Here is a 22,112-nt window from a genome sequence, read left to right on the forward strand (position 1 = left end):
TGGCCTTGGGGAAGTGTTTAAGAGATGGGTAAGAGTCCTTTACGGTGATCCTCTGGCAGCAGTTCTCACCAGTGGTATATGGTCAGGCAATTTTAACATTGGTAGGGGCAGTTGGCAAGGCTGTCCCCTTTCATCTTTGCTTTTCACATTGGTGGTTGAGCCATTGGCAGAGGCCATTTGTGGGGTCCCTAATATTGCTGCCCCAAAGGCTGGGTCGAAGGTGTACAAGATTACACTCTCTGCGGATGATGTTCTTATTTTCTTTCGAACCTGGCAATCTCACTGCCCTGTTTGATTTGGGTGTTTAATTCATTTGGTTCTTTCTCAGGTTACAAGATCAATTTTCAAAGTCGGAGGCTATGCCTATCAGGGGGGTCTTCGGGGCATGCCTGATTTGGAAAGTGGGTTCTCCTTTAAGTGGGCACAGGGAGGTTTTCTTTACCTGGGCCTCTCTGTTACCCTGAGCTTTGATCAGTTATTCAAGGCTAATGCTGTTCATTTGTTTGACAAGATTAAACAATACCTTCAAAGTCGGGGGGGGCCCTTCCAATATCATGGTTGGGTCGAGTTGCTCTTATTAACATGAATTTTCTTCCTTGCTTATTGTATCCTTTGCGGATGCTCCCTTTGTTCTTTCCTGGGCAAACATTTTGGAAATTGAATGACTGGTTTAGTTCTTTTATTTGGCGCTACAAGCGGCCCCTTATTAAGCCTGCAAAACTGCAACTGCCCCAGGGACAGGGGGGAGTGGAGCCCCTGGACATTAGAAGATATCAACTGAGATCCCTCCTAACTTTTGTAAGTGACTGGGCCTGTGGGGACATGGTGTCAATATGTTTGGACATTGAGGCTTCCCAGACAACACCTCCTCTTATCAACCTGTTGTTTTTAAACAAAATGAGGACAGGTGCTGAACATTACTATAATCCAATAGATACAAACACAGTCAAAGCATGGATGGCAATGAGGTAGATGGAGGGTAATATGTCTAAAACATCTTTACTTACTCCCATAGTTGGCATGCCGGGTTTCTGGCCAGGGTCGATGGATCCCGGGTTTAAATTTTGGGTGGATAGGAGAGTCTCTTGTTTGGGTGATCTGTTTGAGGGTGAAATGTTGATGTCATTTGATCAAATAACTCGGGAATATCAACTGTCGAGTAGGGACCTCTTCTGTTTCTTTCAAATTAGAGATTTTATCCGAAAGGAGACCACACTCTTGACTGAGGGTTATAGACCTGATACAGAAAAGAGGGCTCTTCAGGCTAAGAGCACTCTTTCAGTGAGTAATGTCTATGTCTATTATCTGTTGGGGGTGGGGGGGGGGGGGGGGGGGGGGAGGGGGTAGTTCCTCGGGTGATATCGAGCTCTATGTGAGGTCTGGAATAGAGAGTTAGGAGTTGAGATCACTTCAGAAATATGGGAGGACATTTGTGAGAATGTGAGGAGGATTTCGATATGTAATAGGACCCATGCTATGCAGTTAAAAATCCTTCATAGGGCTCATCTGGCCCCAGATCGTCTAGCAAAATTTAAGCAGGGAGCATCTTCAATGTGCCCCAATTGTAAAATAAACACAGGTACCCTCACTTATTTTCTGTGGTCCTGCCACAGGTTCCGTGCCATTGGAACACTGCGGCAGGAGTAATAGAGAGGGTCTTGGGGACAGAAGTCAAGGTGGACTCTGTCTCTTTGTTCCTGGGTTTGCCGAATTTACCTCCCTTAGATATACATGGGAAAAAGCTTTGTAACATTCTCACTTTTTGTGTGAGGAAGAATATTCTGATGTGCTGGGTATCTTAAAACCCCCTGGGTCTGTCGGGGTGGCATAAATTAATTATGGAACACATCCTTTAGACTTTCTTACAAATATGGTGCACCAGAAAATGGACAACATTTACAAGACATGGCAGCCCTTTTTGAATTATTTGGAAGCAGATCTGCCTGCCATTTTGATTAGGGCTTTTGGCTAGGCATGATGGTTTGGTCTGATAAACCTAATACCATTGGAGGAAGAATTTCGAACAGATATGGGCTTAATAATTGATGCTTTCAAAGATTGAAAGCGATGGTCTTGTTACACTGAGCGGTGTTAGTTATTTATTGATTGATTGATCGTAATAAATGTAGTTTTGACTTCTTTTGTAGAGTAGTTTAGTAGTTGGTTCATGGGTTATTGTTGTTTTTGATGTTATGATGCTATATTTTCATATTTATGTAGCTTTCTAATTTTGTAAAGAAAAATTTTTCAATAAATTTTTTTTAAAAATTAAATGCGGATGCTATAAATCAGGAACAAAAACAGAAGAAAAGAGAGAGAAAACAGTTGAATAGGCTCTCTTTGGGCTCTATCCCCACCTCATTTAATTTTTACCCCTCCCCCCCACCCTATCTTCTACAATATAAATCAACATTTTCCTAGCTACCATCAAGTCTGAGGAAGGATCACCGGACTGGAAACATTAACTTTAATTTCCCTTCACAGATGCTGCCAGACCTGCTGATCTTTTCCAGTAACTTCTGTTCTGGTTTAAGATTTCACCTTTGTTAGGTTAACTTCTTGGACATCCCTCCTGAGCACTGCATAAAAACAGCTTTTCTATCTAGTGTTCTAATTTGTATACTTTGCCTTCCTTTTTCAAATCAAATATTTGAATAGTTAACAATGAAATAAATAAAACAGCAAAAATACAACTTTAAAACCAACCATCAGCTTTTGTATTTCAATGAAATGCTCATAGTTTCTTGGTCACTGGATGCTCGGAGATCTACCAAGAATTTCCAGCATTTGTACTTCTGTTTCGGATTTTCTGCATTCACAATATTTTGCTTTCATAATCTTGAAAAAGCATTGGACACACTGAATTTCAAATTACTTTACCCTAAAAACACTGTCCAATGTGAGCTTCCCAAGTTCAGATCTCATGGTTGTTTGGGCCAGCTGAGTTACCGCATACTCAGGATCTTCAACTCCATAGCTTGCCTGAAAGAAGAAGAGAAAAATTAAAATTTTCATTATCCACATCAATTCATCACTACATATTTGAAAAGAAACATGTCAGATCTTGAGCCTCATAAATAGAGGCAGAGTACAAAAGCAGAATCTGTACAAAGCTCTTAAGACTACAACTGGCATCCTACATCTCGTTCTGGTCACCACAGTTTGAGATGGTGTAGAGGAGATTTACCAGAATGATTCCATAAGTGAGAGATTTTAATTAAAAGTTTGGGTGGAAGTTGAGGTTGCCTTCCTTGGAGCAAAGGAGATTGAGGGGAGCTTTGATAGCAGAATAGAAGACTATGACAAGTATGGATCAAGGCAACAAGGGAATTGTTTAATGCATATAAATGTGGAGATGGAGCAGAGGAATGAATGAAACTGACTGGATTACTCTACAGACTATCAGTGTGCAAAGTTAAAAATCACACAACACCAGGTTATAGTCCAACAGGTTTAATTGGAAGCACTAGCTTTTGGAGCACTGCTCCTTCATCAGGTGGTCTCCTTGTAATAGGAAGGATATTATTAAAGCTGGGGAGAGTTCAGAAGAGATGTACCAGGATGTTGCCAGGAATAGAAGGTTTGAGTTATGAGGAGAAGCTGGATATGAACTCTCCCCAACTTTAATAATATCCTTCCTATAACAAGGAGACCACCTGATGAAGGAGCGGCGCTCCGAAAGCTAGTGCTTCCAATTAAACCTGTTGGACTATAACCTGGTGTTGTGTGATTTTTAACTTTGTCCACCCCAGTCCAACACCGGCATCATGAGTATTAGTGTAGCCTATTAAGCTGAATGGCCTCCTCTGCACTGTAATGACTAATAATACCTAATTCTTCCTCATCTTCACCTTTGTTGATTCTTCCATTGTTTCTAAATTATCAGACTGGTCCCTCATTATCCAACACAGAATGGAAAGTCATTACCTGTAGCCAAGCATCGAAAGAACCTCTGGACACACATGGTAGCTGCTCCTTCACTAAGACTGTCTATTTTTGCAATTCTAAGGCATAACCCGACACCAACACTTCCTCACTCATGTCCGGCTGAAATCCTCAACATTTCTTGACTGAATATTCCCATAACCTCTCATAGTCAGCCTTCATGATGGGTCTTAATGTGTATCGATGCTGTTTTCCCATCACACTTGTGCCTCCTCTTGATAACATAATTTTAGATTAGATTAGATTAGGTTCTGTGGAAACAGGCCCTTCGACCCAACCAGTCCACACCGACCCATTTCCCTCTGACTAATTGACCTAACACTATGGGGCAATTTAGCATGGCCAATTCACCTGATCTGTACATCTTTGGACTGTGGGAGGAAACCGGAGCACCCGGAGGAAACCCACGCAGACACAGGGAGAATGTGCAAACTCCACACAGACAGTCACCCGATGCTGGACTTGAACCTGGTACCCTGGTGCTGTGAGGCAGCAGTGCTAACCACTGAGCCGCTGTGCCGCCCCATCTAGTTTTCTACCCATCTAGTTGTTGTCAACAAATTAATTATCTTACATTTAAATCCTTTGTCCAAGCCATAAGTGGACTGTAAATAGTTGACCCTCCTGCAATAATCCTTTTGGCAATCCACTACTTACAGCTTCCTCATTCAAAAATGATCCAGTTAACACTAATCTTTGTTTCCTGTTTGCCAACTATTCTTTAGCCATGACAATGTGCTAGGATGTGATGTAATGTGTAGTAATTTTTGATTCTGATATCTTGTCAAAGAATCAAAACGTACAGAAACAGACTCTTTGGCCCAACCAGTCCATGCCAACCATAATCCCAAACTAAACTAGTCCCACCTGTCTGCTCTTGGCCCATATCTCTTCAAACATTTCTTATTCATGCACTTATCTAAAGTCTTTTAAACATTGTAACTGCACCTGTAGCCACTACTTCCTCTGGATGTTCATTTCACACACAAACACACTGTGTTAAAAAACTGCCCCTTATGACTTTATTAAATCTTTCTCCTCTTACCTTAAAAATATGCCCAATAGTCTTGAAATCGCCCACCAGAGAGAAAAGACACCTGCCATTCACCTCATCTATACCCCTCATTATTTTATAAACCTCTATAAGGTCACCTCTCAACGTCCTACGATCCAGTGAAAAAATATGAGCCTATCCAGCTTCTCCTCATAACTCAAACCTTCTATTCCTGGCAACATCCTGGTACATCTCTTCTGAACTCTCCCCAGCTTTAATAATATCCTTCCTATAACAGGGAGACCACAACTGGACATAGTACTCCAGAAGAGGCCTTTACAAATGTCAAATGCCTTTCGGAAATTAAATGCACTAGATTAATAGGTTTCCTTTATTTGTCATTTCCTCAAAAAAGTTAGTTAAATACAATTGCCTTTTCACAAAACTATGAAGACTGCCTGATCATATTTTCATTTTCCAATATTCTCGCTGGAACCCCCCTTAATAATAGATTCTAGCTAGACCACCGTCCCAGATGTTAGGATAGTTGGCCGATAGCTTGCGTCGACTTTCTTTCTTGATTTAAGGTGTCGGCTTTATTACTTTGCAATTCATTTGGACCCTTCCTGATTCTAAGGAACTTTGCTTTGTTATTTTTGTAACTACTCCTTTGCAGAGCTTGGAAATGCAGATGATCAGGTGCTGGGAAGTTTAATAGTTCTTAGATTAGATTAGATTCCTCTACAGTGTTGGGGAGAGACCCTTCAGCCCACAAGTCCACACAGTCCCTCCGAAGAGCAACCCACCCAGACCCATTTCCTCTGATTAATGCACTAATGCTATGGGGAATTTAGCGTGGCCAATTCACCTGATCTGCACATCTTTGGACTGTGGGAGGAAACCAGAGCACCCAGAGGAAACCCACGCAGACACAGGGAGGACGTGCAAACTCCACACAGACCGTCGCCCGGGGCTGGAATCGAACCTGGGTCCCTGGTGCCGTGAGGCAGCAGTGCTAGCCACTGAGCCGCCCCTTCCAGTACCTTTTTCTGGGTGATGGTGATTATTTTAAGTTCCTCCCTGTTGCCTTGATCTTCAAGATTCTTTGGCAAGTTTTCTAAATCTTCTATAGTGAAAGCAAACACAAAATACCTATTCAATGCTTCTGCCATTTTTTGATTTCCTTAAGGAATTCCCCAGACACTCTCTGTCGAATCCATACATGTTTTAGTCACCCTTTTCCTTTTTAAATATTTGTACAAATTCTTAGTTTGATTTTATGTTTCTGAATAGCTTTCTTTTGTATTCTAAATTCTCTTATTTAGTCATTAATTCTATCCAACTTCCATATTCCTAATTCTTAGTTTCTGGATTCATTTTATGTTTTAACACAAATACTAACTAGTTACTTCTATGACACAAATGTGCAAGGATACCAAAATTTATAAAAACAGCAAAGTTTATCAAAAGAGACAATTTGCAAACAATGACAAAATATTACAAGCATCACTTCCCCTACCTTGTATGGGTCAACTATTCGTAAATATAGTACACCATCAATCTGCAAAGTTACGTTATCTGTAACGGTAATTGAAGAGGTGTTAATTTCACACAGTTTATTCAACACATTTGTTAATGCTACTAATGGTACTGATTAGTATCTTATTTGTTGCCCAAAACTAAACCAGGGTATTTCACAACTATTAATCTATGAATGCAGTCGTGATTAAAAGGATCATGGGTGATTGTATATATAAAAACAAAATCTTTAAACTTTAAAATCTATTAATTTAAAACTCAAAATTTCTTGAGGTCCATCCCTGTAATAATTGGTTACAGGACAGTGGAGGTGAAGAGGAAGATTACCTGACTTTACAGGTGGATATAGTGAGTGGTCTGTAATAGTCCTACAGCTGTTAGCGAAAATATGGTTGTTTTGGACTTCGGTACTGAGCACAATTTGTAGGTTTGTGTCCAATGTAAAACTTAATAATACTCAAGATAGTTAGCAGGATAGACCAGTGAAATGGGCAGGCACATGCCGGATGTAATTTAATGCAGCTTATGTATAAACTATGTAACTTGGGAGTAACGATATGCAGAGGCAGTTTTATCTAATTTATATAATTTTGAGGGGGATGATAGAATAGAGGGACTGGGATACTTGTTCATAAATATTTGGAATTGGAATCACCAGCTGATTAGAACTTCATGAAATACTTTGCTTTCTAAATAGGGGCATTGAACACAAACACAAGGAAGTCATGTTAAGTCTTTATACATTTCTGGTTAGGCCTCAGCTGGAGTACTGCCTGTAATTATGGGCATTATGCTTCTGGGTCTTGGAGTGGGTGTAGAGCAGGTTAAACCAAAGAAACCAGGAACAGGGATTTCAATTAAATGGAGAGATTGGAAAGTCACCCAAGGACAGAGAAGGTGAAAGGCAAGCAGTTGAGAAACAGAGGTTATAGATTTACAATAATCAAACAACATCTTTGAAAAAAGAACTTGAGGGGAAATGGAGACATTTTCTTCATACAAAGATTGCAAAGTTCTGGGCATACTATTTGAAAGAGTGGTGGAATCAGATTGCAGAGGATGTTTTGAAAGGTCATTGGACATGTACTTGAGATGGACTAATTAGAAGGAAAAATCTGGGGTGCGGGACTAAACTGGACAGCTCTTTCAAACAGTCAGCACAAGCAAGGACTTCTACTGGGTTACAGGTTTCTATGACTCCATGAAAACATGTGAATTGCCTATGCAGCTGAAATTTTGTCAATGCAAAATTGTCCTTGCCAATTTTGCCAACAGGTTGTTACCCTGACGTGGTGCTGAAACAGCTGTCATCCGTCACAAATAACATCTAGTGTGACTGTGACAAATGCAAACCATCCTTCCTGACCTGTTTGCAGGCTTTGACATGTTTGACCAAATCATCTTCCTCCAAAACCTCTCTATTGTTATCCAGCTAAATGGGAATGCAATCACTTAGTTCCATTCTTACCTATTTTACTGCAGCAATGATTTCTGCTCCTGCATCATTTTTCCTGGTGTCTTCCAGCATCTATATTTTACCTCTCCCACTTCTCACTGATCTGCTAACACTATGATAACGTCTTTTAAGCAAACACCATAGTTTACACATACAGTTGGCAACACCAAGCTGTAATGCACTATTAATTCATCGGTTGTCGAACCCCTAGCCATTTCTTAATTACCTCTAAGCTTACCTTTATTCCAAACATCATTTGACTAAAGTTTTATTCTTCATAAACTTTTTAAAATTCTGCTGTCTGTGTTGAAACTTTCGACACATACACTCATCATCCAAACACTCACTCCGATGTTAGCTCCAAGTAAAGCTGCACCTTAACCACAAAATTATTAGTGCTGAAGGAGGCCATTTGGTCTCCAAATGAATATCTCACATATGCAAGAGAATTGCACTTCTACCTGTAATCCTACATATTGTTTGATTTTTACAAAAAACAACAAATTCCCTTCCAATGCCTTGACTGAACAGTGATTTTGGAATCCTCATCCTTGTTTTCAAATCCCTTGATGGCTTCATCCCTACCACCTATCTTTGTAAGCTCGTCCAACCCCAATAACCCTTCAAGATATCAGTACCACTTATTTAGACCTCTTGAACAACCTTTTCTTTAATTGCACAACCACTGATGGCCACCCCTTTAGCTGCCCTTGAATTTCCTCTCTACACTTGTGTCCTATTTAAAAACGCTCCTGAAAACTGATGTCTTTGACCATCTACCCTAATACTGTTTTACACAGCTCAATGTCAAATTTTGCTTCACAATACTCTTGCAAAGTGCCTTGGAATGTTTTATTATTTTAAAGATGCTACGCCTGTACAATATACTGCATTTGGAATTATCCCTGATTAAGTAGTCAGGTGTGGCAACTTAATGCCCACAGACGCAGGAATGTGATTAGCTGATTCTCTGTCTCGCAGTACACAATTCCAAAATTCTTGTCATCATTGATGTATCTTCACATTTTGATCTAGAAATAAATTGGTTATGTCATACAGTCAGCGAGCTGCTTCTCTGAAAACTGAATCCTGAGCTTTAATGGAAGAAACTGAAGCACCCAGACAAGTAGTTACCACAGCAACCTCACCCAAAAGGATTAACATATTTGATGAATAAGCATGTTGACTGATGGTGAGTTACACAAAAACATGCCACAGTTCCAATTACTTCACACTACACAAGTATTGCATTTGCTGTCGAAAGTATATAACATGCAAATTCTGACAATTTTGTGAAGAAAACTCAAAATTAAATATTTATCCCAAACATATTATAGCACTTACCTAATGAAACAGCAGATTGTTCTGGAATATCAATAACTATCTCCTTTAAGCTCTGCACATATCTTATCCGATCAACAACTGGAATCAAGAAATTCAAGCCCTATGTAAAACAACAATATTAATTTGAGACAAATAGATAGAATATGTTTGCTGGTGTCATTAAAAAAGCCCAAGGATGACAGAAAAAGCTTAGTCTTAATTCAATGTCATAACCAATAGAACAAGTTTGAATATTAGATCTAAATTTGTAATATCATTTGTGACTGATGCTTTGTTTTTTCATTCACTTTGTGGGATGTGGGCATCACTGACTGGCCAGCATTTATTGCCTGTCCTTATTTGCCTTTGAGACGGGGGTGGTGAGCTGCCTTCTTGCATCGCTGCAGTCCACCTGCTGTGGGTTGATACACAATGCCATTATGGAAGGCATTCCAGGATTTGACCCAGTGATAGTGAAGGAACGGTGATATATTTTCAAGTCAGGATGATGAATGTCTTGGAGACCATTTGCAGGGATTATAGTGAGAAACCAAAATCATATTTCCAGCACAGGCAAATAGAGGTCACAACCAGATTAATCATGACTTTACCAAATATAGGAGCAGACTCAAGGGGAAGCAATGGCCTGATGGTATTATCACTAGACTATTAATCCAGAAACTCAATCAATCCTAATTCCACCAAGAATGGAATTTGAATTCAATAAAAAGAGTATCTGAAATTCAGAAGGTCCTGATGACCATGAAACCCTTATCGATAGTCAGACAGGCTCACTGATGTCCTTCAAGGAAATAAATCTGCCATCCTCACTTGGTCTGACTTACAAGCGACTCCAGAGCCACAGTCATGTTGTTGACTCTCAACTGCTCTTTGAAATGGCCAAGGTAGTCACTCAATTGTATCAATCGCTACAAAGTCTCAAGAAAGTAATGAAACTGAACAGACCACATGGCATCGACCTGTGCACAGGAGAAGACAACAGCAGAAAAAGTCCTGTCAACCCTGAAAAGTTCTCCTTACTAACAGCTGGGGTGTGTTGTCAAAATTGGGAGAGCTGTCTCAGCCTCATCAAGAAACAGCCTGACATAGTCATACTTGCAGAGTCATTCCTGACAAACAATGTCCCAGGCACCACCATCAACACCCCTGACTATGTCCTGTCCTACTGGCAGGATAGGACTTACTATTGTGGAATTTATTGCCATGGTGCGCAATGGAGGTGGAACATTAAACGTCTTCAAATCAGAGATCGATGAACTCTTGATCTTGCTAGGAATTAAGGGCTACAGGGAGAGTGTGGGTAAGTGAAGTTGAAATGCCCATCTGCCATGATTAAATGGCGGAGTGTTCTTGATGGGCCGAATAGCCTTACTTCCACTCCTATGTCCATTGGTCTTAACTATAGGCACTATGGGAGGAAGTTCCTCTGACAGTCTTCAACATTGACCCCGGACCCCATGAAGTCTCATGGCTTCGGGATAAACATGGTCAAGAAATCCTCCTGCTGATTACCAAATGCAGTCCTCTCTCCACTGATGAATCAGTACTTTTCAATGTTAAGCAACACTTGGAGGAAGCACAGAGGCTGGCAAGGGTGCAAAATGTACTCTAGATGGGGAAATTTCAATGCCCACCACCAAGAATGGCTCTGCAGCATTACTGGTCAAGCTGACCAGGTCCGAAAGCTGACCATCTCCCTGCTGCAAATTCATCTGATCATGACAGTCTCAGTAAGAGTGACCACTATACATTTCTTGTGAGATGAAAGCCCGCCTTCACATTGAGAATACCTCCAATGTGTTCTGTAGTGCTATCATAATGCGAAATGCGACAGACTGAGGACAGATCTATCAACTCAGGACAAGGCATCTATGAAGTGCTGTGAGCCACCAACATCTGAATTGTATTCCAGCACAATCCGCAACCATTACCATCAAGCCATGGATCAGCCCTGGCAGATAAATGAAAACACAACCACCTGAAAGTTGCTCTTCAAGCCACTCATCATCTTGAGTTAGAAATATATCATTGTTTCTTCACTATCACTGGTCAAAATCCTGGATTTGCCACCCACCAAGAGCATTCAGGGTCAACCTGCAACACGTGGACTGCAGTGGTTCAAGAAGGCAGTTCACCACCACCTCTCAGGACAACTAGTGATGGACAATAAAAATGCTGGCCAGCCAGTGATGCCAACATCCCACAAATGAATTACAAAAGGGAAAGCAGCCAACTCCTGTTCAAGATTCGTATGGTTTTTATGAAAAACAAATTCCTAATGCATTCAAACAAAAAAAATCCTGATAAATGATAACTCTACCAAGCAGCAGTCAAATTTTTCCAATATATTCTACAGGTCAGTAGATCTTGTAAAAATATAGTTAAAATTGCACAGCACAATAAATTGAATCATCAAATGCAAATCTCCATCAGATATTAACTGTTAAAAAGGGCTCATTACGTTTTGTGAAGTCTAGGTTCAATTATTTTCTATTCAAAATACTTTTCCAGCCCCATCTGGAAAAAAAGAGTAAATAAATATGGTTGATATGTAAGTTTGTGCCTTGCACTATTTAGGATTTCTCCCACTAGCAGGTTTTCTGAAGAATGAAAAACCAAGGTATGAATTTTTTAAACACCTCCATGCTGAGTAATATTTAGCCAGAATGCTAGAAAAACTTTGGAGTCAACCTGTAGCTACGCAACCTTTAAAGTTTGATTTGCAGATCAGCTCAAAGTACTGCCAAGCTGATTCTATGCTTTACAGAGTCAGGCAGCTCCAAGGCATGCTATCTACTACAAACCACTGAGGTAAGCAATATGGAAAAATTGCCACGACTGAACATCATGCATGTCATTAGCAGACACATTTACAGTAGTATGAACAGGGAAATGGTTTCACTTAATAATCATTTCCGAAAATATATGAGAAAGACAACAAACTTGATATTTAAAGTCAAGAATCATAGCTACAATCCATGGTAACTGCAAAACACCTTCTTAACATTCATTGTTGAAAGTAAACAAAGATATTACTTACTGGATCCAGTATTCTATGAAAACGACCCATTCTTTCTACCACCCATGCTTCCTGCTGTGGTACAAACAGCACAACTGTGTTCATAGGAAGGTTCGATGCCCATCGATGCTGTGTCGTTACTAACCAGGTCTGTGGTATTCCTCTTCTGGAATGCTGAAGTAAAATTCAAATAGAAAATGAGAAACTACTTCAATAATAATAAAAGCCATCTAATTTTGTCCTAAATATATTGACTCAAGTGGTAGTAGAACACGATTTACATCAATGTCCCTCTATTAACTTACTTAAATGGCTAAACTGTTGGTGTGGTTCTGCTTAGGGAGTGGTGACAAACTTATTTTTGACTGTGTGGCCACCTCAGTTGGCAAGATGACTTTGATTATAACTGAGAGTCCACTTCTTTTACATCAATGGTCACCGTACAATGAAATTCATAGGGTTTTCCGTAGAGTTACTGAAACCAATTTGCAGCAACATGATTGCTGTATGGTTGAAATCAACACATTCAACCGGCCTAATGACAGTATCTCAAAACCTTTTTAATCTGTACGGATTCCCAATACCTTTCTTTGTTAAGCCATCAACGGGCTCAAGAAAACAGTTTTGTCAAACTCAGGGCCATTTGTTTCTTCCAGTCAACTGTTAATGAATATTTGAAATATACTTAGCACAACAGTATCCCCTTCCTAAACCACAAAAATATACCAAATAAACAACTTTCCAAAAATCAAAGAACAAAAGAAATATCACATCAAGCCAGAAGGTGCTTTCCACAAATGAATGCTGTTCAGATAATTCTTTTATTTTATCCTTCTGTACAAAATACTATGCTGCACAGCATCAAATCAACAAATTGAAAAAATAACTAAAACATTGCTAAGAAGAGGCACAAGGTTGAAGCTTCTTGTTTAGAATTCAGCAGGACTGGAATGCAAGAAACCAAACTTTGAAAGGGAAAAATTATTTATACAGCACGAGAAAATGGTGCTGATTGGTTGGCACAGAGCTACGGATGAACATCTTAACTGTCAATCTTAGCTCGTGATTTACTCAGACCAGACTGTGCCAATGTATGTAGGCCATGTGTCTCAATGACTGGCAGATCATACCACTTTACAGTTCATAGCAACCAGCATTTTAATCCTGCTCAAACGTGGGCAACACTGGTTCCGGCAGCAGATATAATTCGCTATTGGTAAATATTGACTAAATAATTCAGGCGGTGTTAAGATATACAGTAGAAGCCAATTTGATATCATCAGTTGGGTTTGCAATGCATTTTATTTGCTTGTGCTAGAAACTACATACATTCACACTTATTCTGTGCATATGGTGTACACTTTTTAATTGAGAAAGAGTTTTGGAGATTGACAGTCCCTGCTGCCTTACGCATGACAATGCCCTGACCAGAGTGTATATGGCTAGATTGGGTCAATCAACCAGTTAACAGATATCTGAATAGATCCTACTGTACCTCCAGACTAACCATGGTCCAGCCAATTAGCACCCTCTTCATATACTGCAAAAAATGGCATTTTCCTTTCATTGTGGATGCTATTTATTGACTATTTCTCATTGCCCAAAGTACGGTTACAAGTCATCCACACTGCTGTGTGTCTCGAGTTTCAGTCCTGATGAGTGTTAGATGAAAAGTTTCAACTTTGTTTCTCCTTCGAACAATAGAAATTAAATCAGCATTTTTATGAAGTTATTATATTCAACATTATCAATGTGATACTAGCACAGTTAATCAGTAAATTCATTTGTTTTTGTGGCTCTTTTTTGAACAGAACAACAAAACAATTTGCTTCCATTCTGCTTTTAATTCCAACGAGTACATTCTGAAGCTATTATAAACATTTAGGGCCAGGCATATTTCCTTAAACTGGTGAAGAACTGCCAGAGAGTTGACAGAGAGAATGCTGAACATCCTATTATATATGGCTTCAGCCAAAGCTAGTGATTAACTAGGCAGTTATTGAAATAATTAGATAGGATTTCTAGTCCAGGAACAGGGCCAAGCATTTCATACTATTCTTTATGCTCCATCGAGTATCCTTCCAATATTTCTCATCTACATTCATTACTCTTCAGGCAGTTTTTGATTATCCCTCTGACTTTTACATCCTCATATAGGAAAGGACTTGGCTGTTATTTACATGCTTCTTCAAAAAAACCTGAAATCTGCAGCCCAGCGATCATTTTCTTATCCAGATCACTGAATATTCTAAAAAAAAGATTTCAATTAGCAATTGCTATCATATAGTCTATATAATACCAATTACCAAACAAAAAACAACACTGGTGAAAATTCATGAAATGTAAGTCAGTGTTTGACTGATTTGGCAATTTACTGTTTCTAATCAAGCAGCATAAAGCTTCTATGACACTCCTCCTGACTCATATTAGGAAGCTAGATCGATGCCAAATTCACTGAAGCCTCTACTGTTTCTCCAGGAGGCACAAATATAGCCTAAGGAAGTCTTTCACAGATGAATGTTTCTTTCTTCAAGCTCAACTGCCAGTTGATAACAAGGGACAGGAACTGTCATAACTAGGATACCCCAAGTGAGAAGGTTAAAATATTATTACATGCTTTCCCAGCTATCCAAAAGTTGAGCGTTCCTATGAAAACGTTCATTAGCCAAAATGGTGTTAAGTGAAGAAGCCATTACCATTAATTTAGAGTCATAGAGCTATACAGCACAGAGACAGACCCTTCAGTCCAACTAGTCTATGCCGACCAAATTATCCTACATTAATTTAGTCCCATTTGCCAGCATGTGGCCCATATCTCTCTAAACCCTTCCTATTCATATACCCATCCAGATGCCTTTTAAATGTTGTAATTGTACCCACCTCCACCACTTCCTGTGGCACTCAATCCATACACGCACCACCCTTTATGTGAAAACGTTGCCTCTTAGGTCCCTTTTATAGCTTTTCTCTCTCACTCTAAATCTATGCCCTCTACCAAAAGATGTAACTAAGCATTCAGAATAATATGATCAAGCAGAGTCAGCATGGCTTCACAAAGGGGAAACCATACCTGACAAATTTATTAGAATTCTTTGAGGGATTAAATGGGAAAAATTTTTGAATGTTCCCCGACCCAAAAAATAACCTACCAAATCATACCAAATAACACATAACACCTAAACTAACATTAACAAAACTGATCAAACCACCTATGACCTTTAAATTCCACTTTTGCAACACTTTTATCACCATCACCCAGTGTTTTGTGTTTCAGCTTATTAAGACTGATTCCTCCTTAAGTATAAGGTAACTTAATGGAACACCACCCATCAATCCAGTCAAGCAACAGACTTTCCATTTTATTTATTACTGATGCCACTAAAACAGACCATCTTTGCTACTTAGCAGGACCAATGGTAACTTCGGCAGCTTTCAAGATTCTTTTTCTCTGGGTGCAAATACTACAAATGGTGGACACAAGCAGGTTAAATGCATACACAATGTCTTTATTTCATTGACCACGATTGAAATGCGTCATTATATCCAGTTTTACGCTAAGCGTAACAGTCTTATGAGCTCTCTTAAGCTTTTCTGAATCCTTAGAACACATCTTGCTAATGGATGCACAAAATAAATCGAGAGAAAGCACAGATGCTAGCAGACACCGTTCAAAGCTATGGCCACTTTATGCTGAGTGTAGTTCCCAGGTAAAGCGCTTGACAGAGCCATTCTCGCTGCGCACGCTTTGTTGATAAAGCAAGAATCCTCTTTTAGTTGGCGAAACAGGTACTAAAATTGGCATTTTGTAAAAGCGAATTGGTGTAAAAGCGAACATTCGAAAAGCAGAGGTTACCTGTATACAGGATTAGGGCTGGAATTTTTAAAAATTTATGCATTCAACCTATCACTAGTTATAATACTGTACTTCATTTCAAGTTATCAGAGTTCTAAAATTCTGTCAATTCATCAAGTCTGTTTTAGTTTCTGCAATAATTTGTTAACTATTATTTATTGAGGTAAAATAATTACTAACAGCTGTTAACAGTAACAAGTAATGAAGACTCTATTTGTCTGAAGGTTAATAATTCCAAGTCTTAGCAGGGTTATCAGCACATTCAAAATAATTAGAGCAAAATTTATTTTGCTCATTCACAGACAAGTCACTGGCTGGACCAGCATTTATAACCATCGTTGGAGGTTCTTGAGATAGTGAGTTGCCTTCTTGAATTGTTGCAGTCCATTTGGTTCATATAGACCCAAAATGCCACTCGAGAGTGAATTCCAGGATATTACCCAGTAATAGTGAAGGAATGGCGATATATTTCCAAGACAGTGTGGTGAGTGGCTTGGAGAGGAATTTAAAGGTGGTGGTGTTCCCAAATATCTGCTGCCCTTGTCCTTCCAAAAGGAAGTGGTCGTGGGTTTGGAAGGTGCTGTTTAAGAACCTTTGGTGGATTTCTGCTTGCACCTTTTGAATATTACACACTGCTGCCACTGAGCAACGTGATGTAGACAGTGTTTTCATGTGGGAAGTCCAGTTGAGTTTCCGATTAATCCCGTTTTACTCTGGTCATAGCCTAGTCACTTATTTAAAGCCCAAAAATTAGAGTTAACAATTCAGTGACACTTCTTCAAAACTACAGACCGAAAACTTTAACACTGATTTCTCTCCACAGGTGCTGCCAGATCTGCTGAGTTTTTCCAGTAATTTCCGTTTTTGTTTCTGATTTCCAACATCTGCAGTTCTCTCGATTTTTACAAATCTTCTTTGTCTCTGGTGATTTTAACTTCTACCATAGAATGCTAGAAACATTTTTTGCATGATTAAAAACACAAGACCAGAAAAGCACACTTTGATAATACAACTAGCAGCTTAGTTTCGATAAATTTCTTTTCTTAATGATTACAAACCAATCCTCTGTATTAACTGATCATACCTATCTCATACTGTACAACCAACAGCCTAAGAAAGACTGTATATCATGATATTGATAAATGACTGTAATTGAGAGATCAGCTGTTGACCAGAGGTGATCCAATGTCAGATTATCACAGATCAACGAATCAATGCCAGTGAGCAGATGTGATTGACAAAGGTGTCTGAGAATGCAACAAGGTCATTGAATAATTGCAGCCCTTAAACAGGCATCTCAGTTATCAAGGAGATTGAAAGTTGTTTTTAAGTGTCTTCAGCCAACCAGAATGAAAGCCAAGTTAGATTTTAAGTAGGAATTTTATCTACAGCATAAGCAGCTAGTTTAGATTTTGTGATCAAGAACAAGTGTAATGACAAGGTTAGAACAACATACACTTCATGTTAAATTGTTTACTGTTCATTCCACTATCATAACTAAATAAAATTATTTATTGGATCTAATCAACAGGAACGTTTTGAAGAAATAGAAATTACATTATTCTTGTAGTTAGCATACAAAGCAAAATATTTTAGTCATATTCTATTTCATTTAGCCACAGTTAGGTTGAAACTTTTTTAAAACAAAAATTTAGTGATCTACAGCTCAGAACTTTTAGGGCTATGTACCAATAACTGAGAGATTTCTTTTTCAACAAACACAAACAATGGGCCACATAACCTCCTCCCGTGTTTTAAATCTGTTTTTATGACAAAACGTGATTAAAATACAAATGAACTGGGCTATTATGATAGTCCTGAAAATGCAGAAAAAAATAAACAATTCACTAGCCTGCTTTATTAAATTTGTAAATATTTCACATTTATTAGTATTGGTAAAGCTCTACTCCTCAGTTCGTTGCAAAGTTAGTCTAGGATCAGGATGAAGGGCTTTTGCCTGAAACATCGATTTACCTGCTCCTCAGATGCTGCCTGACCGGCTATGCTTTTCCAGCACCACTCTAATCTTGACATGGTGAAATTAGTTAAGATGAACCTAATAGTAAAATCACTCAGTGCTCTAGCTTACCTACAAGGAATGGAGGATTGCATGTTCCAAGGAGGGCCTTGATTGCCTGCAGAATTGCACCAGCAGTAAAACTGGAGGAGAGATTTATTAACAATTTTTGGTAGGAAACGTCATTCATCTATCTAATCTAGTGTACTAAATACACCACTTCTGCATTACATTGGAACTAATAACCAATAAGTCATCCTGTCCTTTATAAAATCTTGGCACAACTTCCTGTTCTACCATCCTTATTACTAATGTGTCCCATAACGCACTCTAAAAATGCTATTTTTTTAAAAAACCATAGCAACTTGTATATTTATCGTTTCTTTAACAGGCTAAAGCTCATCAAGGTGCTTTACAGGTGTAATTTCAAACAAAAGTTAGCACTGATTATCAGCAGGATTCACTAAAATATTCAAATGTTACAATATTCACTTAAGCATACACTATAATACAGGATTCTAAGGCAAACTCAGGAAGGACAGAAATCTCACTTGAAGTGGGAGGTGTTCAACTTCAGAGGCTCAAGTAAACATCATTCATTTTCTTGTACTTGTTCACAAAATTTTAAAAAGAATGTCCTGTTAATATAAAACTTCTCAAGTATTCTGAGAAAATAGGCTTTCCATCATGCACAATTTACAAAATTTACTAAAATAAAGGGGGGAAAAAATATCATTTGTATTGAATGAGAAGAGAATGCTGATTGGTTAGCATTCCATGGAAAATGCACTAGTTAATGATGACTGACAGTTAAATCTCAAGCTTTTTTCATTATATATCAGGCAGTTAGCTCAGATTGGTCAAGGCTAATGATGACTAACAGTTACTGCCAAAATTTGTTTAAATTTTCAATCAGGCAAATTGGTTTTAGCGTTACCTTTGCTGAGTTGCTGCAGTTTATCATGTAAATTGTGCTTATTGCGACCAGTATACATCTATGGTAAAGGAGATGAATGTTGCAGGTGGTGGTTGGGGTGTCAATTCAGTATCTTCTTTGTTTGGATGGAGTCAAGCTTCTTGAGCATTTTTGGAGCTGCACTCATTCAGGCAAATGAAGGATATTCCATCATACTCCTGACTTGTGCTGTATTGTAGATACTAGATTCAATTAGGCCCATTCTGCAGTATTTCCCTCATAGCCCTGCAATTCAGTTTCATTTTCAAGTATGCACAGAATTCTCAGATTACTACTGAATCTGTTCCTGACATCTTTCAAGCAGCCTGTTACAGATCATAACAAGTTTTTACAGGGGGCAGGGTGGGAGGAAGTGTAATCTAGGTAGCCCTGGAACCCCGCCCTTCCAATCGCCACCAGGCGCCAACCCTCCAACCACAAGGGATGAATGCAGATTTCTCCAGCATCCTCATTTCCCCTCCCTCCACCTTTTCTCAGTCCCAACCCTCAGACTCAGCTCCGCCTTCTTGACCTGCAATCCTCTTCCCGACCTCTCCATCCCCACCCCCTCTCCGGCCTATCACCCTCACCTTAACCTCCTTCCACCTATCGCATTCCCAACGCCCCTCCCCCAAGTCCCTCCTCCCTACCTTTTATCTTAGCCTGCTTGGCACACCCTCCTCATTCCTGAAGAAGGGCTTATGCCCGAAACGTCGATTCTCCTGCTCCTTTGATGCTGCCTGACCTGCTGCGCTTTTCCAACAACACATGGAAAACTGTTACTCAATCTGTGTGCTTTGGTAACAGACTCACTCTCACTGGAGAACAGTTTTTCCTTTATTTACTGTCAAAATCCTCAATTTTGAGCACCTCCACTAAATCTCCCTTTAATTTGTAAGGAAAATCTGCTTGCATATTCAAGATGATTGTCTGTTTCACAGCAAACAAAATAGCTTCAGTAGCTGCATGCTTTCCTGGTAGATTTTTGAAAATGTGCCCCCTAGTTTCATTGTATGGCCTGACTCCTCTCCCAATTTAAATGCTGTATTTAAACCTGTGAATGACTCAATGACAACAATAGTCTACTCAGCCCTTCAAGCATACTCTGCCATTCAATATAATCAAGGGTGTTTAGTTCTTAACCTCAACTTTACATTCCCAAATATTCTCAGTAATTTTTCATCACATTGGCAAACAAGAATCTTGCTGACTCTGCCTCAAAAATTGTTTAAAGATTCTGCATCCGCAATCTTTTGAGGAACAGAATTCCAAAGAATCTGCCATTAAGGAGAAATTAGAAAAAAAACTCTCTCTCTCAGTATTTCTTCATGAACAAATTCTTTACAAATATTGTAATAATCATTTGCAGGCCTACTAGGGCTAGTCAGACCTATTGTAAATAGCAGATTGTCCCACAACAGGTGCAAACTGAACAAAAGAACATCTCGGACTCAGGAAGAAAAAACGAAGAGTCAACCCTGATTTCAACAGGCGGGGGAAGTCACAACTGAGAAAGACTACAGTAAACTACAGGAGCACTTTAATAACCCAGCTTTTTTAACCAACCTTAGAGCTAAAATTCTTTATTGAAGGAACCATTCTGGTAAATCTCTGTATCCGCCCAAAGACACTCACTCCATCCTTTCAGTTAAAATTTACCATGATGAAGATAATCAGGTAAAGCTCAGAAAAAATTCATTGTCAATTTTTACTCCTGGATATGAGTAATACATTCGTGGACGTCGTATCATTTGCCACTTACTCTCAAATGAAATAGAAGCATTCACCCTATAAGTAAGACAATGTGTACGATGGGGCACAGCTCTTAATCACCAATTTCAGGCGCAGTGGATAATCTAAGCATATGTGGGTCACTTTATTCCAGAATAAGTTTCATAAATCGTGCACATGTCCTGAAGCTACCTGCATTCCTAGCAGGATTTCCTTTTGCTTTCTTGCTATCTCTGTCACATTTTGCATTGAAATGCTTCATAGGGCATCCATCAGCATATTTCACACCTTTTCCTAAAATGATAATCCAGTTCATGAAACCTTTAGAAAACCTCTTTCAGTTTGTTCCTATGAAGTTATTTTGATTATGTTGGAGGAATTATGCTCCAAAGTCTTTGCATGGGACCTCAGAATTGAGACACTAGATCAAAAACCCAGTGAAGGCGGGTATTTGATCAGAAACTGAGCTCAATGTGGTTTGGGGTTGGGAAGTGACTAGGAATGGAGCTTAAAGGTCTGAAGGCTGAAGTGATAGTGGTAAGACCTAGAAACTGAATAAAAATAGAAAATGCTGTAAATTCAGGTCAGAAATCATGTGTGGAAATAGAGAAATTGTTTCACGTCATGATCCTTCACTGTTGGATTTGGGAAGTTCAGGACCACAGTTACCCATGTAGGCAGTTGACTATTCTCAAGAAATTTTCAGATAGCTTATTGAGTTTAAGGTGTAGCTGCTTAGGTATGATACATTAGTTGGTGATGCAAAAGAAGATACTCCCAGCGTCTTCCCTCATCTATTCTAGTCCACCATCCATCTAACATGCTCCCCCTTCTTTGACTCAGAGCACTTGTTGATAATTCTTACTTTTAGGATTGGCCATCTACTGTGCAACAATCATTTGTTGAATCTTTTCTGGACAATGAACACCTGACAACTACCCCCATTGTCCATCTCCACCAAAATCAATTTCCATTTTTCTTAGAAACAAAACCTTCCTGTTTTACCTAAACAACTTTGCTTAACAGGGTGGGAGGGATCTTTGAAGATACTGGCTGCCTTTCCGAGACAGCAAAAAATGTAGATGGAGTCAATGAATGGAAGGGTGGCTTGCAAGATGGACTGGGCTGCGTTCACAACTCTCTGTAGTTTCTTACGGTCATGGGAAGAGCAGCTACCCGACCAAGCCATGATACATCCAGAAAGGGTGCTTTCTATGGTGCATCTATAAAAGTTGGTGAAAATCCTTGTGGACATGCCG

At 39.3% G+C, this 22,112-nt stretch overlaps 1 protein-coding gene across 1 annotated transcript in view; it reads right to left on the reverse strand.

The window, feature by feature from the left end:
• The window catches only part of stoml2 (stomatin (EPB72)-like 2), a 53,118-nt gene that overhangs the window by 23,712 nt on the left and 7,294 nt on the right, over positions 1 to 22,112 (reverse strand). Inside the window, exons 2-5 of the mRNA XM_043687913.1 lie at positions 12,319 to 12,471; positions 9,279 to 9,378; positions 6,459 to 6,517; positions 2,881 to 2,982 (exon numbers count right to left, since the gene is read on the reverse strand). Coding sequence (XP_043543848.1) covers positions 2,881 to 2,982; positions 6,459 to 6,517; positions 9,279 to 9,378; positions 12,319 to 12,471 — 414 coding nt within the window. The remainder of the gene's footprint in view (positions 1 to 2,880; positions 2,983 to 6,458; positions 6,518 to 9,278; positions 9,379 to 12,318; positions 12,472 to 22,112) is intronic.

This window comes from Chiloscyllium plagiosum, chromosome 1, assembly GCF_004010195.1.
Source record: "Chiloscyllium plagiosum isolate BGI_BamShark_2017 chromosome 1, ASM401019v2, whole genome shotgun sequence".
In the NCBI taxonomy this organism is placed as follows: domain Eukaryota; kingdom Metazoa; phylum Chordata; class Chondrichthyes; order Orectolobiformes; family Hemiscylliidae; genus Chiloscyllium; species Chiloscyllium plagiosum.